The 14,793-nt window shown below is 52.4% G+C and overlaps 1 protein-coding gene across 1 annotated transcript; it reads right to left on the bottom strand.

Annotated features, from left to right (window-relative positions):
- Positions 1 to 210: 210 nt before the first annotated feature.
- NFATC2IP (nuclear factor of activated T cells 2 interacting protein) lies at positions 211 to 10,681 on the bottom strand. The gene is made up of 8 exons (XM_025853803.2): positions 10,257 to 10,681; positions 9,536 to 9,608; positions 7,038 to 7,155; positions 6,248 to 6,328; positions 5,986 to 6,157; positions 4,542 to 4,686; positions 4,305 to 4,414; positions 211 to 2,368 (listed from the first exon to the last, which is right to left on the bottom strand). The coding sequence occupies exons 1-8, from the start codon at positions 10,641 to 10,643 to the stop codon at positions 2,210 to 2,212; spliced, it is 1,245 nt and encodes a 414-aa protein (XP_025709588.1). The 5' UTR covers positions 10,644 to 10,681; the 3' UTR covers positions 211 to 2,209.
- Positions 10,682 to 14,793: the final 4,112 nt, after the last annotated feature.

The raw sequence follows: 14,793 nt of genomic DNA, 5'->3' as shown, positions 1-14,793 counted from the left end.
TCAGGGCGCATCCCTCTCCCCCTTCCACCCACGAGGCTAATTTGGCACCCGGCTACAACAGAGGCTTCCAAGTGCTGTCCTCACTCAAGTCTCTGCACTTTGCTAAAACCAGGGGTCCCGTTACCCTGGAGGGGGGAAGAATGGATGCAAGGGGCCATAGCAGGGGTCCCGCAAGGGCCACAAAGACAGAAATCCTCAAGTAGACGCAAGTTGAATGTACTCCCATTTATTTTGTTGAGACCGAATACACATTTTTAATGTGTCCAAACTTATAAATGGACATAAAAGATCTGGGGGAAAAAATGAGAGTTATACCCTATTGTGGATTATTTAAATGTTATAGAGGCTTCTTTCTGTTTTTCTCACATTACAAGGTCAAAGGAATGCCATATTCCAACAAAAGAAGGTTTTAGAAGGTGACATACTTTTGCCAAAATTATACCATGTAACAGTGGACAATTAATGGCTTTATTAGTAGACAGTACTTGAGAAGACTGGCTCATTCTGGGGTGAATATAAAACTTGGATCTCATATGCAAAGGTGATTTCAAATGGTTTAAAAGTACTACTCAGTATTTAGCAGCCAGTGCAGCCCAGAATCAACCAAGGAGAACCAATGTTTCATCACACAGAAGAGAAGCCAGCCAACGTGCATACAACATGAGCTGGCTGGACTTCAGCCCTAGTTAGTGGTCTAAATGTGAAAGGACAAACTGACAAATTAACAGCAGGAAATGTAAGCCATCTAAACTACTTTTAAATAAGAAAACAAAAAGCAACAAATGATATGACAAAACAATTCAAGCATCTACGTGAAAATTGAGAATTTCTGTTTGGTGAAGGGCACCACTAAATAACCAAACACAAGGGCCATCCTGAGAGCTGTTTGCAACCATCAGGGCAGTGCACAGAAGGCTGTGGGTGTATGAGGAAATCCCCCCAATTACTGGCGATCAGATAAATGGACAATGAAACCCGCCCCCACTCTCTATCCAACAAACTGGCAAAAAAAAAAATGAGAAAACAGGGCAGCAACAAGTGCTGGTGAGGATAAGGAGAAATGGGCGCCGCCCCCCGCCCCCCAACCAGGAGGCTCAATGACCAATTGAAAGAAAAATTTGGTAGAACCATAGGAAGTTAACCAGTCTGACCCGTCATCCCATCCCAGGTACCTATGCCGGAGAGGCTTCCACGCAAGCACGGAAGGGAAGCCACAGAAGATGTCCATCGTGGCCTTATTCACGGGCCAGGAGCTGGGGGCACCCAGCTGTCCAGCACTTAGTGAAAGCGTGGGACACAGCTGGGGCCCGCCGAGAAACACCGCAGAGCGGTCCCAGCCTCGAATCGAACGGAGAAGCAACGCTTGTCGAGGGAGAGAACAGCCCAAGGTCTGCAGCACAGTAATACCACATGTCGCAAAAGTATATTCCCACACACAACAGTGCATCTGACAAGGATACATTCATGTTCAGAGACATGTAATCCACACAGTAAAACGGGCACTCGGAATGGCAGGAAGAAAAGAGGGAAGAGAAAGCCGTAAGACCAGAGAAGCCTTTCGTGGACTAGCATCCTGAGATCCAAACAAAAAAGCTTGGATGTGTTCGATTATGCCTTAAACAACGTATGTGCATCAGGAAGGTTGGCTCTAAAGGGTGCTGGGGTAAGGAAGACACGCAAGACTGAGAATCCACTCTGTCCTACAAAAGGGTAACCCACCGTGTGCCCTGCTCAAGTGAGGGTGTGTGTGAGCTGGCTCGTTTGGGGAACCACACCCACGTGTGTGCCTTGAGCAAACTGTATCCGATACCCTCCCGGGGCCAGTGCTGGTCTTATGCACGGCAGAAATCCCAGGCCTGGAATCCACACCCACCCCCCCCATGTACTTCCACTTGCTCTAAATAGGAGTGGTTCCATACAACAGACACTTCAAGGAAGGAAAGGTGGGGGGGGGGTGAGGGATACCTTCTCTGTGTCCCAGGGGGGCTGCAAATGCAGCATACCACGTGGATGGAGCCTCAGTCCACCCAGGGCGGCAACAACCAGCACACAACTAACCAGGAAACTAACAACTTGAAACGGGTCAACGAGGGGGGTCAAAGGTCACTGCTCGATTTTGCATCAGCTTAAGGATAAGTCCATATAGGGCCAAAAGGGGCAGCTGTTCTCCCCAAGTCCAGGCTGGGCCTCCAAACAGGGAGGGGGAGTTTCAGCTCCAGACCTCGATGAGGTCTCCGGACTCCATGCCCAGATCAGCAGGCAGCTCCTTGCCTGAAAGCTTTGTCCCATCAAAGAAGAAGGAGAGCTTGTGGCCTGAGAGCCCCATGGCCTCCTCGTAGCGGGACATGAGGGTCTTGAGAGGAGAATCCTGGACAGAGAGGAAAAAAATGAAGGTAAGAATTTGAAGGGGGGCGGGGGCGCCTGGCTGGCTCAGTCGGAAGAGCGTGCAACTCTTGATCTCGGGTTGTGGGAGTTTGAGCCCCATACTGGGTGTAGAGATTACTTAAAAACTAACCTTTTTTTTTTTTTTTAAGATTTTTACTTATTTATTTGACATTGGGAGACACAGCGAGAGAGGGAACACAAGCAGGGGGAGAGGGAGAGGGAGAAGCAGGCTTCCTGCGGAGCAGGGAGCCCGATGCGGGGCTCGACCCCAGGACCCCGGGATCATGACCTGAGCCGAAGGCAGACGCTTAACGACTGAGCCACCCAGGCGCCCCACTTAAAAACAAATCTTAAGGAGCGCCTGGGTGGGTCAGTCGGTTAAGTGTCTGACTCTTGGGTTTCGGGTCAGGTCATGATCTCAGGCATGAAGTCGGCTTGGCTCTGTCCCTCTATCCTTCCTGCCCCTCTCTTTCTCAAATAAATAAATAAAATCTTTAAAAAAAATGTTTTTTAAATACAATAAAATCTTACTTAAAAAAAAAAGAATTTGAAAGGACGGGCTGATAATTTGTAGAGATAAGACAGGGGACTCGGGACAGAGAGGACAAGGAAGCACAAGCACGTCAGAGCCCACGAGGGGAAGGCGCGTGGACAAAGAGGCCAGCACAGCCGGGCTCCTCTCTAGGTGACTGGGCCACAGCCCAAGGCTCAGGAGGTAGGCTCTGGGTCAGGCAGGTTCTGCAAGCCCCCAGTTCCTCACGTCCCAGTGCAGGCATCTGTCACCAGGATGCAGACAGCCCAGACCCTAGAGTGGAGTGAGGATGACCTGAGCTGGAGGCCAAGCTCTCCCGCTCAACTGATGCTCGACCTTGGGCAAGTGTTACGGATCCTTTGTGGTCCCGAGCATCCTGATGAGTGCGAGTGGGACCTTATTTGGAAATGGGGCCTTTGTAGATGTAATCGGGTTAAGAGGAGAGCACACACTCGATGAGGGTGGGTCCCAATGACTGGTGTCCTTGCAAGAAGACGCACACGCAGAAACACACAGGGACCACCCCATGTGAGCACAGAGGCAGAGACCGGGGTGATGCAGCAGCAGGCCACGGAGAGCGCTGCAGACTGGTGGCCAACCCCCAGAAGCCAGGAAGGATTCCACCTGGGGTCTCAGAGGGAGCATGGCCCTGCTGACCCCTTGGTTTCCAACTCCAGGTCTCCAGGCCTGGGAGGGAATACATTTGTTTCAAGCCAACCGGTTTGTGGCATTTGGTTACAGCAAGCCCAAGGAGACCAAGACTGCAAATTACCCCCCTTCTCTAGACCCGCATCCCTATTAGTTAAATGAGGGTAACAAGAGCAGTTTCCATCTAACTTGGCTGGGAAACTCGCCAAGCCCCTGACTATGAATTCTCTCTAGCACGGGCACTGTCACTTGGAAGCTTGGTGCTGTTACTCCGACGGGTTTCACTGTCACAAGGGGCCTTTCCATGGGGCGCCTGGGTGGCTCAGTCGTTAAGCGTCTGCCCTCGGCTCAGGTCGTGATCCCAGGGTCCTGGGATCGAGCCCCGCATCGGGCTCCCCGCTCCATGGGAAGCCTGCTTCTCCCTCTCCCACTCCCCCTACTTGTGTTCCCTCTCTCGCTGTGTCTCTCTCTGTCAAATAAATGAATAAAATCTTTAAAAACAAAAAAACAAGGGGCCTTTCCATTTTACCCAGAAGGAGGAGTCAGGTGACTAGAGCAGAGGCTCCCGGCCCGAAGGGGAGGGAAGTTGAACGATGGGCTTCTGCCACTCTCTAGGATGGGAGGGAACCTGAACCACTGAGGACCAGTAGGAAGCCCCCCTCGGTTAACTGACGGGAGAGACAGGATGGCAGAGTAAAGGGTGAGGGGCATGGATGGCCACGCATCCCACTCAACTCACCGGAGACAGCGAGACTTCCAGCGTCTGGTGTTTCTCCTTTCCCTGCACCCGCAGCTGGAGCAGCTGGGACATCTCCGAGGCCTCGGGCGAACTTGCTAGCACCACGCAGTCTGTGGGAAGATCGGGAAGCCGGGCCTAAGCAGGGCCTGAAGCCCAGCCAACCTCTGGGCCTTTCCCTTTATCCCTTCCCTGTGGCAAAGGCCTCCTCAAGGCTCCACCTCCCTGCCTTCCCCTCACCGATGATGTCGGCCACTCCGAGCTTTAGGGTCCTGGGAGTGGCGGTAGGGGACAGCTCTGTCTCTCCGAAGAGCAACAGGATCCTGCTTGGGGACACCCCAAGATGGGTGGCCATGTGGTCCACCACACGCTGTAGGGGCTCCGACTGGGGAGGGACAAGAACCAAAGAGACCACCTCCTGACGTGCCCCATCCCGCCCACCACCTCCTGAGCTCCTCAGCCATGAGCTCCATAGATTTACCCCCGGCAAAGTACAGAATACAGTCATGTCAACATGGGGTTCAGGGCAGTAACACAAAGAACTGAAGCAGCCATGGATCAGGAGGAAAAAGGGCAATGGTGGGGCCCGCAGCCAAGTGGACTTGTGCCCCGAGACAGGCCAGCTGTCCCCGGCTCTCGAGGACAGGTGCAGCTGTGTCTCCCCATGTAGGAGAGGCCAGGCGTCTGGTCCTTCTTAGGAAATCACTCATTGCAAGGGTTGGCAACGAGCCCCTGTGTTTTAAAAGCATTCTACAGGGGCGCCTGGGTGGCTCAGTCAGTTAGGCCTCTGCCTTCGGCTCGGGTCATGATCCCGGGGTCCTGGGATGGAGCTCAGCAGGCAATCGGCTTCTCCCTCTGCCCCTCCCCTGGCTCGTGTGTGTGCATGTGCTCTCTCTCCCTCTCTCTCACAAATAAATAAATTAAATCCTTTTTAGAAAATAAATAAATGAGGGGCGCCCGGGTGGCTCAGTTGGTTAAGCGTCTGCCTTCGGCTCAGGTCATGATCCCGGGGTCCCGGGATCGAGCCCCGCACTGGGCTCCCTGCTCAGCAGGAGGCCTGCTTCTCCCTCTCCCACTCCCCCTGCTTGTGTTTCCTCTCTCGCTGTCTCTCTCTGTCAAATAAATAAATAAAATCTTTAAAAAAAAAAGAAAAGAAAAGAAATAAATGAAAGGGCGAAAGAAGGAAGATGGCACTTGCTAAAGCCATGGGCTGCGTGTTTGCAACGTCTGGCTCAGTTGCTTCCCTGACGCAGCTCAACAAATGGTCATTTCTGTTATCACGCTTGTTTTGGCATCGGGCACGTCCCTACAAAAACGGTCCTTTTCACCAGGAAGCTGGGGGAGCTCCGAACGCCTGAGTGACACCTGTGTGTGGAACACCGTCAGAGCAAGCACTCATGGGAAGCACAGGGTCTGAGGGAAGGAAGGAGGGAGGGGGCTACCAAGCCAAGCCTCTCGGGATGCTTCCGTGGAGCGCTGAACGGTGGGTGGGCAGTTTGCCAGAGAAGGGAGAGTGAGGAAAAGACCACCAGCACAGAGGGAAGCGCGAACTCAAGGCTCGGGGGGCCTGGAGGTGCACCGGCAGGATGGGCAAAGCAGGACACCATGCCTTCTGCCCACACACCGTGCTCGCTCCACAGGCAGCTCCAGGGACCCTTCTCCCACAGGCCCCTCAGGCACTTGCCATTCTGACAGGCAGTCTGACCACATCAGCCCGGCACCGGATTTTCAGCGGGAAGAGTCGGGGGCTCTCTGGAAGGGTGGGGCCCTCCACCAGGACCACCTCGTCCTCTCGGCTCTGGCGCTGCTTGGGACTCAGGCAGGAACGGAGATCTTGGAGGCGCCTGCTCACCTCCCTGCGGTGCAGAAAGGACTCTGCGTCAGGCAGGGTGGGGCACCCGCTAAACTGCCCTTCTCTACCCCAGCGAGCCCCCTGCCCCTGGCACCTTAACTTCTGGAGGGCCCGAGTATGCTTTCTGCTTTTGGTCCTTGACAAAGGTGAAGGCAAAGGAGAGGCATCTTGAACCCTGCAAAGAGAAGACAGGGCTGCGGTGGAGGAAGAGGAGGAGACTCCAGTCCCACACCTCGCCTCTTGAGCTATGGACCACTGGGGACCAAGACGGGGAGCTGGACAATCAAAAGGGAGCACCCCCCAGCGACATCGTCTTGTGGAAAGGGGGAGGTAAAGTCAGGGAAAATCTGAGTCATCATTTTTACACTTACATGACCCAAATGTTAGCGAGGCCAATGCCAAACATTCGTTCGTTCGTTCGTTCGTTCATTCATTCATTCATTTTAAATGCCCACCGCTTAAGGTAAGTCACTTCCCAGGTGAATATCTGATAACATCCAACGGACACCAAGTACTTACTATATGCCAAGTGTTAACTCTTAACCTACTCAAAAATTTTGACACAGGTGGGCATCATTATCCCCATTTTCCAGAAAAGGGAAGTGAACCACAGAGACAGTTAAAGAGATGGCTAGCTGGATTTGAAGCACAAGGGCCATCTCCACAGCCACACCCTGTCAGACAGAGATGAAACGTTCCACTCCCTGAAGGGCCCACTTCTCCTCCCAAGAACTTTATTCCTCGCCTGAGCCTGGAGACTCCCTCCACTCCCTCCATCCCTTCTCCTTACCCTTTCAGGAGCCACCTGAGGATCCTGCCCACCTCAGCCTACCCCTCCGGCTCCCTTTCTGCTCCGGGGGCCCCAGTGCCCCGGCCTCACTCACAGAAACACCTCCTTTGTCTTCTCTTCTGCATCCTTACTCCTCAGCTTCTTCTTCCAGGGAGAATCTGGAAACGGGGCATCCTCAGCATGGGGACTGCTAGAATCTGCCATCTCTGTCTCTGGGGACAGAGGAAGAAAAGTGAAAGAGGTCAGGTAAGGGAGGGCAGCAAGAGACCAAGCTGAGGCATGTCAGGGGCTTCACAAGGTCCCGAGAAAGGAGGAGACTGAGGAGCCCCAAAATGCGCATACGTGCAAACACACACAACCACGCAATAATGCTGGGGAAGTGCTGGAAGTCATAGGGAAATGCCTGCTGCAGAGAAAAGGATGAGCTGGGGTCTGCCAGAACAGGAGTGTCTGAGCCCCGTGCTAAGGCACAAGCCGGCATGCTGAGTGTGGACAGTCACAAAGTGGCCCGCTCCAACTAAGTTATGATTAACTTAATCTCCCCTCACTTTTTTTCTTTTTAAAGATTTTATTTATTTGACAGAGAGAGACACAGCGAGAGAGGGAACACAAGCAGGGGGTTGTGGAAGAGGGAGAAGCAGGCTTCCCACTGAGCAGGGAGCCCGATGTGAGGCCCGATCCCAGGACCCTGGGACCATGACCTGAGCCGAAGGCAGACGCCTAACGACTGAGCCACCCAGGCGCCCCTCTCCTCACTTTTTTGATCAGCTGCATCCCACAAATAAAAAATACACATAACCTAGGAAATATGTATTTACCTAATACACGTGTATTCCTTATTGCACATATATGTACCATTACGTATGTGATAAAACATACTTCAAAAGCAGATGTTGGCAAACGATTTTTTTTTTTAAATGCTCCTCTTGGGGGGCCTGGGTGGCTCAATCGTTAAGCATCTGCCTTCAGCTCAGGTCATGATCCCAGGGTCCTGCGATCAAGCCCTACATTGGGCTCCCTGGTCAGTGAGGAGTCTGCTTCTCCCTCCCCCTCTGTGTGCTCTCTCTCTCAAATAAATAAATAAATCTTAAAGAAAAAAAAGTTTCTCTTATTTCCTTCTTGTACTCGACTGGATGGGCAGAGAGAGACTAGGGAGCATGGGGTAGGAGGTGGCGTGGCACAGGGAGGGAACGAAGTAAAGAGATAAGTATGAGCCCTCTGAGCCCGTATTTCTCAAATTTCATCCATGTGAGCATCACTATCACATCTTGCCATCCATACCTCTGTAATATTTAACATCTTTCTTTAGATCCTTCACTATAACTAAAATTTCTTTTGACAGGAAACTAAAGATTTATTCTAGAATACAGACGCTCTTTTCCATTTGTCTGTCACCAACAAAGGATCATCATTAATCATAAAAATAAATACTGCAGAAACAAAGCAATGATAATAAATCCTAGATCAGCGGTTCTTGACCAGAGGCAATTTCGCCTCCCAAGGGACATGCGGCAATGTCTCAAGACAATTTCTGTTGTCGGGAAGGGGTTAGAGTGTGTGATACTGGCCTCTGGTGGGCACAGGTCAGAATGCTGCTGAACGTCCCACAATGCACAGGACAGCTCCACACAAAGAATTGCTCAGTCCAAATGTCAGTAGTGCTGAGGCTGAGAAACCCTGTCCTCGATAAACGTGGCAGTTGCTACAGACCCGAGATTCTGCCTTTCTGACAAGCTCCCGGGAGATGCCCAGCACTACTGGGCCTACATTTGGAGCAGCAAGGGCAGAGGTACCTTTCCACTTGTACGCTCCAGCTACTGTCCTAAACGATCTATGTGGCCCAAGAGAAGGCTCTCTACGTATTCTCTTTAATTAACCCTCACCAAAATCCTTTGACATAGGTCCACAGTTATCCCCATTTTCCCGATGACAAAACTGAAGCATTGAGAGATGAACCTGCCCAAGGTCACACAGCTAGCTACTAAAGGGTAGAGCTGAGATTCAAATCCAGGCCAGCTGGTTCCTAAATCAGCTCTTGATCGTCCTACCACACTTGCTCATGGTGTAGAAGTCTCGGTCCAAGGTCTGCATTTGCCCACTGTAGCAATTCCTTATTAAACTTGATTCCTACTCCCTGCCTTTGGGTGGTGTGCAAAAACCACATCACTGGGGGAGGACCAAGGCTGGCAGCCCTGATAAGACTCAAAGAACACCATGCTGGCTCCAGAATGTTCCCAAGGAACTTGTTGCAGATGTATCAAGATGTTACAGATTCTCAACAGTTCCTCCTCCCGGGCCCCCAGGATTACAGAATCAGAATCTCTGGAGATGGCCTAGAAATCTGTAGATTAGCACACTCTTGTGCCTATCAGGTGGGGGGAAGGGCTGTTTGGCAGCATTTCCTATGCCTCCTGGTCAACGCTCCATCTCAATTCAGGACTGGAGCGTTTTTCTGGCTAGGATGCAGGCGTCACCTCTCCCATGCCCTTCCCCTGAGCTTTCAGGGAAAAATGGACCGCAGGGACGTAAACTCCAGGAAGCTTCCTCCGGGAGGCCCAAACTAGGCATCTCTCCCTGGAAGCCTGCCCCTACCTTCCTCAGCCTCTGGGGGACAGAGTTTCAGGAGAGACTGGTGATCTGGGATGAGATGAAGGCTGCTTTTCACCTGGAAAGACAAAATTGAATCAGCCCCAAGTCCTCCTTCTACTGAAAGGGAAAACAAGATGACTCTTCCCTTCCTCCAACTCCCAAGTCCAAGCCCTCTCTGGGGGAGTTAGAAGCCCAGCTTCCCCAAGATCCGATACTGGAGTCTACTTACTACTACACCCCCTTTCCCCAAGGCATTCTGAGGATGCAAGTTTAGTTCTTCTTTTACCCTCTTACTAGGTTCTGGGCCACCCCGCTATCTCGGAATCCTGGGAAATCCCAGATCCCTAGCTCACCCTACCACCTGGAGTCCCCAGTCTTCTCTGAACTTCCACGACCCCAGCTTCCTGGATCCTTAGCAATGGGCCCCAACCTCAAAACCCAACACGCCCCAAATCCCAGTCCCAGGTCCAGCCAGCCCCTCTCTGAAGCATCAGGGATCCCAGCCCCTAAGCCTCTCTCTGCTCCCGACACTCCAGCTCCCCGGAATCCCAAACTCCCAACACACTCCAAACCCCTTCACCTCTCCAATCTTCAGAAACCCTGCATCTCTCTGCCCCAATCCCTGCTCCCATTTAGTCCCCCAAGACCAACCCCAGAAGCCTAACCTCCAGCAGTCCCCAAACCCAGCCCTTCCGCGCTAGTCCTCCCGGGGACCGGGCTGCACCTTTCCGGAGTACACCGGAACAACCGGTGCCTCCCCCGGATCCAGCAGCAGCCGCCGCCGCCGCCTGACCGGGGCCCGCGGGGCTCCGGCGGGCGGTGCGTCCGCTCCTTCGCTGTCACTGTCGCTGTCGTCCCGGGGGGCGGCCGGCACTGGGGGCTCCGGGAGAGGGTCCTCGACCGAGTCCGCAGCGCCGCGCGCCGTTGCGACCTCCAGGATATCCTCATCGCTGTCGCTGACCAAGTCCACAAACTCCGAGTCCAGGGTGTGCTGGGCTGGAGACCGTGGGACGCGAGGACGCCGGCCCCGGCCGCCCCGGGCCCCGCGAGCCCCTCGGCCGACACCGCCACCCCGAGGCCGGCGGCCCCGTTTCCTCACCGGCTCCGCCATAGCTTACACCCGCCGACCGCAGGCCCCCGCCTCTAGACGCCTCGCCCGGCCCCCTCCAGCGACTTCCGACCGTCATTGGGTGAACCGTCTGCTAGTCAACACCTCTCCCCGCCCCCACCCTCTGGATCCTCCTCCCCGCCTTCTCATTGGTCGCCTCTCCCGCCCATCAAGTATCCACCACCGAAACCAAAGCGCCAAAGATTCCAACCAGCCTCGGCGCAATCAGCCTGGGTTTCGAGTCGTCTCCGCTCACCCATTGGTCGGCTGCCTCCTTCCTGACCAGCCCACTCCAGGCCCTCCAATTAGAGATCTGGGTTCCCGGTTGGTGGGGGAACGGAGCATCCTGGGAATTGTAGTCCTTAAGCCCTCAAACTACAAGGTGGAGGAGGGAGGCCTCCCGAATTGCTTTTATTTTATTCATTTATCTACTATCATTTTTTAAAAAGTAATTTCTACACCCAAATTGGGGCTCCAACCCGCAACCCTGAGTCCAAGAGTCACCGGCCCTTCCGACTCAGCCAGCCAGGCTCCCGTCAGAATTGCTTTTAGGAAACTGCGGAATTCGGAGCCCCTGGGTGGCTCCCTGCCTTGAGCCTCTGACTCGAGACCTCAGCTCAGGTCTTGATCTTGGGGTCTTGATCTCGGGGTGGTGGGTCCCGGGCGGTGAGCTCCACAGTGGAGGCTACTTAAAAACAAACAAGCAGGGCGCCTGGGTGGCTCAGTTGGTTAAGGGACTGCCTTCGGCTCAGGTCATGATCCTGGAGTCCCTGGATCGAGTCCCACATCGGGCTCCCTGCTCAGCGGGGAGTCTGCTTCTCCCTCTGACCCTCTTCCCTCTCGTGCTCTCTATCTCTCATTCTCTCTCTCTCTCAAAAATCTTAAAAAAAAAACCAAAAAAAAACACCCTCTGGGGTATCCTCGTTGTTGTTCACCGCAACCAGGTTGTGGGCTTAGTAATTCCACTCATCGCCACCCTCTAGCGCATGCCCCTCCTCATGTGCAGAATCCACACGGAACACACCCCAGCCCAGCACTTCAACCCCACTCAACTCTGAAAAACCTCCCACGTCACACATACCCTCCCTCGCACCCAACGCCTACTGACCAGCTTCACGCGCAATATCAACACAACCCGCGTCCACGCGACACCCGCCCACAGCACACACCTAAGCACAACACGCCTCGCAAACAACACCTGGACGGGCAACTCCAGATGAAAACTAAGAGGCTTAATTCTCCCGGTTGAAAAGAAGGCGTGTGACTTCCCCCCTCCCTGCTTCTGTTTCAGAATTTCTTTCTTGATCCTTTTCAAATGTATGTAAATCTCTACCGTGGTTAAGTCGGCCTCTAGGAATTCTCATAACTCAGGGAATCCTGGAGCTGGAAGTCATCTTTTTTGAAATGCAAACATCTAGGAAGGTAGCTCCGGATCTCCCCCGTTCAGGGAAGAATAACAGCCTAACTTCGGTGGGGGTCTGGCTGCTAGACACTGAACCACCTCTGGTCATAGATTAGTGAGAAGCTTGTTTCTCCCCTGGATAAAAGCCAATGGCCATGATAAAGTTAGGGTGAACTATGCGGGACAAACGGTGTTGCTAAATCCTCTTACAGGAAGCCTAGTTATTGTTTATCTTGGAAACAAGATATGGGTTTTGAAATTTTATCTTGTAAACAGGATAAGGGGTTGTACCTGCTTGGCTACCTGTAGAATTCCTTATGTGAAACTGAAGGAAAAAAATCGTATTCAAAATGAGGTTGGGGGACACCTGGCTGGCTCAGTAGGTAGAGCATGCGATTCTTGATTTCAGTGTCCTGAGTTCAAGCTCCACCTTGGGCATAGAGCTTGATGTGGGGCCACGAGTGGATGGTCAAGGAAGAATTCTTGAGATGTTTTCAGTGCAAAACGGTGCTTTTATTGTAGCACAGGGACAAGACCTGTGGGCAGAAAGAGCGGCATCTTTGCTGTATGAAGCTGGTGGTTATATGCTTAGTGTTCAAGGGGGAGGGGACATGCAGGGAATATTAAATCATCAATGTCTTCTTCAAATTTTTTTTAAAGATTTTATTTAGTTATTTTAGAGAGGAAAGGAGAGCACGCAGGGCGGGGGTGGTGGGGGGGAGGGACAGAGAGTAAGGGAGAGAATCTCAAGCTGACTCCTCACTGAGCACAGAGCCCCACTCGGAACCCACACAGGGCTCAATCCCAGGACCCTGAAATCATGACTCAAGGGGTAATCAAGAGTCAGGCACTCAACCAACTGAGCCACCCGGGTGCCCCTCTTCTTCGAATTTCTACTTGTAAAACTACCTTCACGAGATTTCTCTGGTGCTTATCATTCAGTTCGATATTAACTATTGGTGACATGTACAGACAATCATGAGACCCTTTAAGAATGTAGTAGCCAAAAAAAAAAAAAAAAAAGGACGTAGCAGCCAGCATGTATTTGATCCTTGTTGGAACTACGCAGGCTTTAGATCAGCCTTCTGGGCTAAAGATGAACATTTCTCTGCTTCTATCTCTCATCAGAGCTTACTTAAAAAAAAAAAAAAAAGTTGGGAGGCCAGGGGGGGAGCTCTCATTTCCCATCACTTCTTGCAGACCTTTCCAGAACCAACAAGAAACAGCTTATTAAAAAAAAAGAGAGAGAGAAAGACTTAGCTTGTACTTGCAAGAGGAAAAAGCCTACCCAGTAGAAGGAGATTTTCCCTTCACCCAGCAACAGCCCAGTCAATGTGAGGCCATCACAACTCAGCCAATGAGAAGCCACTATGCTTGGGACTCCCAGTTCACTCCAGTGGACTCTTTGTTTATAACAACCCCTTCCAAATCCCCTCCCCCCTTTCCCACTATAAAAGAGCAGTTCCTCTCCAGCCTTTCCTATGATTTTGTCAGAGCTTGCACGTCGTGGGTAACGTTTCTCTGCTATTCCTGATTAAACCCATTTGTGCTGGAAAAATAACTGACAGTATTATTATTATTTTTTTTTTTAGAGAGAAAGAGAGTGTGTGCACAAGTGAGCGGGAAGGGAGGGGCAGAGAAAGGGAGAGAGAGAGAATCTTAAGCAGGCTCCACGCCTAGTGCAGAACCCAAAGCGGGGCCAGTCTCAGGACCTGGCACCACATGAGCCAAAAGCAAGAGTCAGACATTCAACCAAAAGCCACCCAGGCGCTCCATGACAGTATTACTCTTCAGGTTAATGCCTGTTATGTGCATCACATTCTGGTTTAATGCTCTCAATAATAAAAACTGTTTTTGTGGGGATACCTGGGTGGCTCAGTCGGTTAAGCGTCTGCTTTCAGCTCAGGTCATGATCCCAGGGTGCTGGGATCAAGTCCTGATTCGGGCTCCTTGCTCACTGGGGAGTCTGCTTCTCCCTCTCCCTCTGCCTGCAGCTTCCCCTGCTTGTACTCTCACACACACTCTCTCTCTCTGGCAAATAAGTAAATAAAATCTTCCCCCCAAAATTGTTTTTGTGTCTCTGCTACCTTGGTGGAGGTTTTCAGCGTTGGAAGATTTTGTTTTTTCTTTACATTTCCCAACACACCCACCAACCACACTGTGTACCTCAGAAGCTACATATCCTCTGCACATCTACCTTATTTGCAACTCCTGCTCATCATGCACCCCAACGCGGCACAGACACACTTCTTCAACCTTCACACCTCCCGCATCGCCTCCAACTTATGACCCCTGACACCTCAGCCCACGCATCCCACACCACACTTCGCACACAACACGCACACAGCATACACCCAGTAGCACTGCCTCTCACACACGTGATGTTCACATAACTTGTACTTCATTCATCCATCTAGTGCAGCCTCCTGACCACCACGCAATCCCAGTCCATCCCCCTCCTCCTGACTGATATCCCCAACATACACGCCGTGACTCTTCAGCCCACACCTCACATCCTCTTTGCAGACGGAACCCAGCCCAGCTGAAGGTGCAGAACTCCAGCAGGGGGTGCTGTTCACCAGGGGACAAAGGCACCCCAGGCTCCGGTAGAGGGGGCTCCAAGCACCTCCCGGTCCCAGGAAACCTTCAGCCACTCTGTCGCCAGGCTGAGAGCAGAGAGACTGCACCAAAAACCCTTCTCCCAGCCTTGGGCCCCACCAACTACGGAGGCAGGGGTGGCCCCGAGGACCT

Source organism: Callorhinus ursinus, unplaced genomic scaffold, assembly GCF_003265705.2.
Source record: "Callorhinus ursinus isolate GAN/ISIS: 27379988/994484 unplaced genomic scaffold, GSC_fseal_2.0 scaffold87, whole genome shotgun sequence".
In the NCBI taxonomy this organism is placed as follows: Eukaryota; Metazoa; Chordata; class Mammalia; order Carnivora; family Otariidae; genus Callorhinus; species Callorhinus ursinus.
This window is presented reverse-complemented; position numbering and strand designations above follow the sequence as displayed.

Excerpts from the sequence above, each read along its gene's own strand:
- NFATC2IP (XM_025853803.2), bottom strand. The coding sequence starts at position 10,643 with ATGGCGGAGCCGGTGAGGAAACGGGGCCGCCGGCCTCGGGGTGGCGGT. Across the intron at positions 7,156-9,535 it reads TCCCCCAGAGGCTGAGGAAG|AGACAGAGATGGCAGATTCT; the intron begins GTAGGGGCAGGC and ends CTCTGTCCCCAG. Across the intron at positions 2,369-4,304 it reads TGGAAGTCTCGCTGTCTCCG|GATTCTCCTCTCAAGACCCT; the intron begins GTGAGTTGAGTG and ends CTCTCTGTCCAG.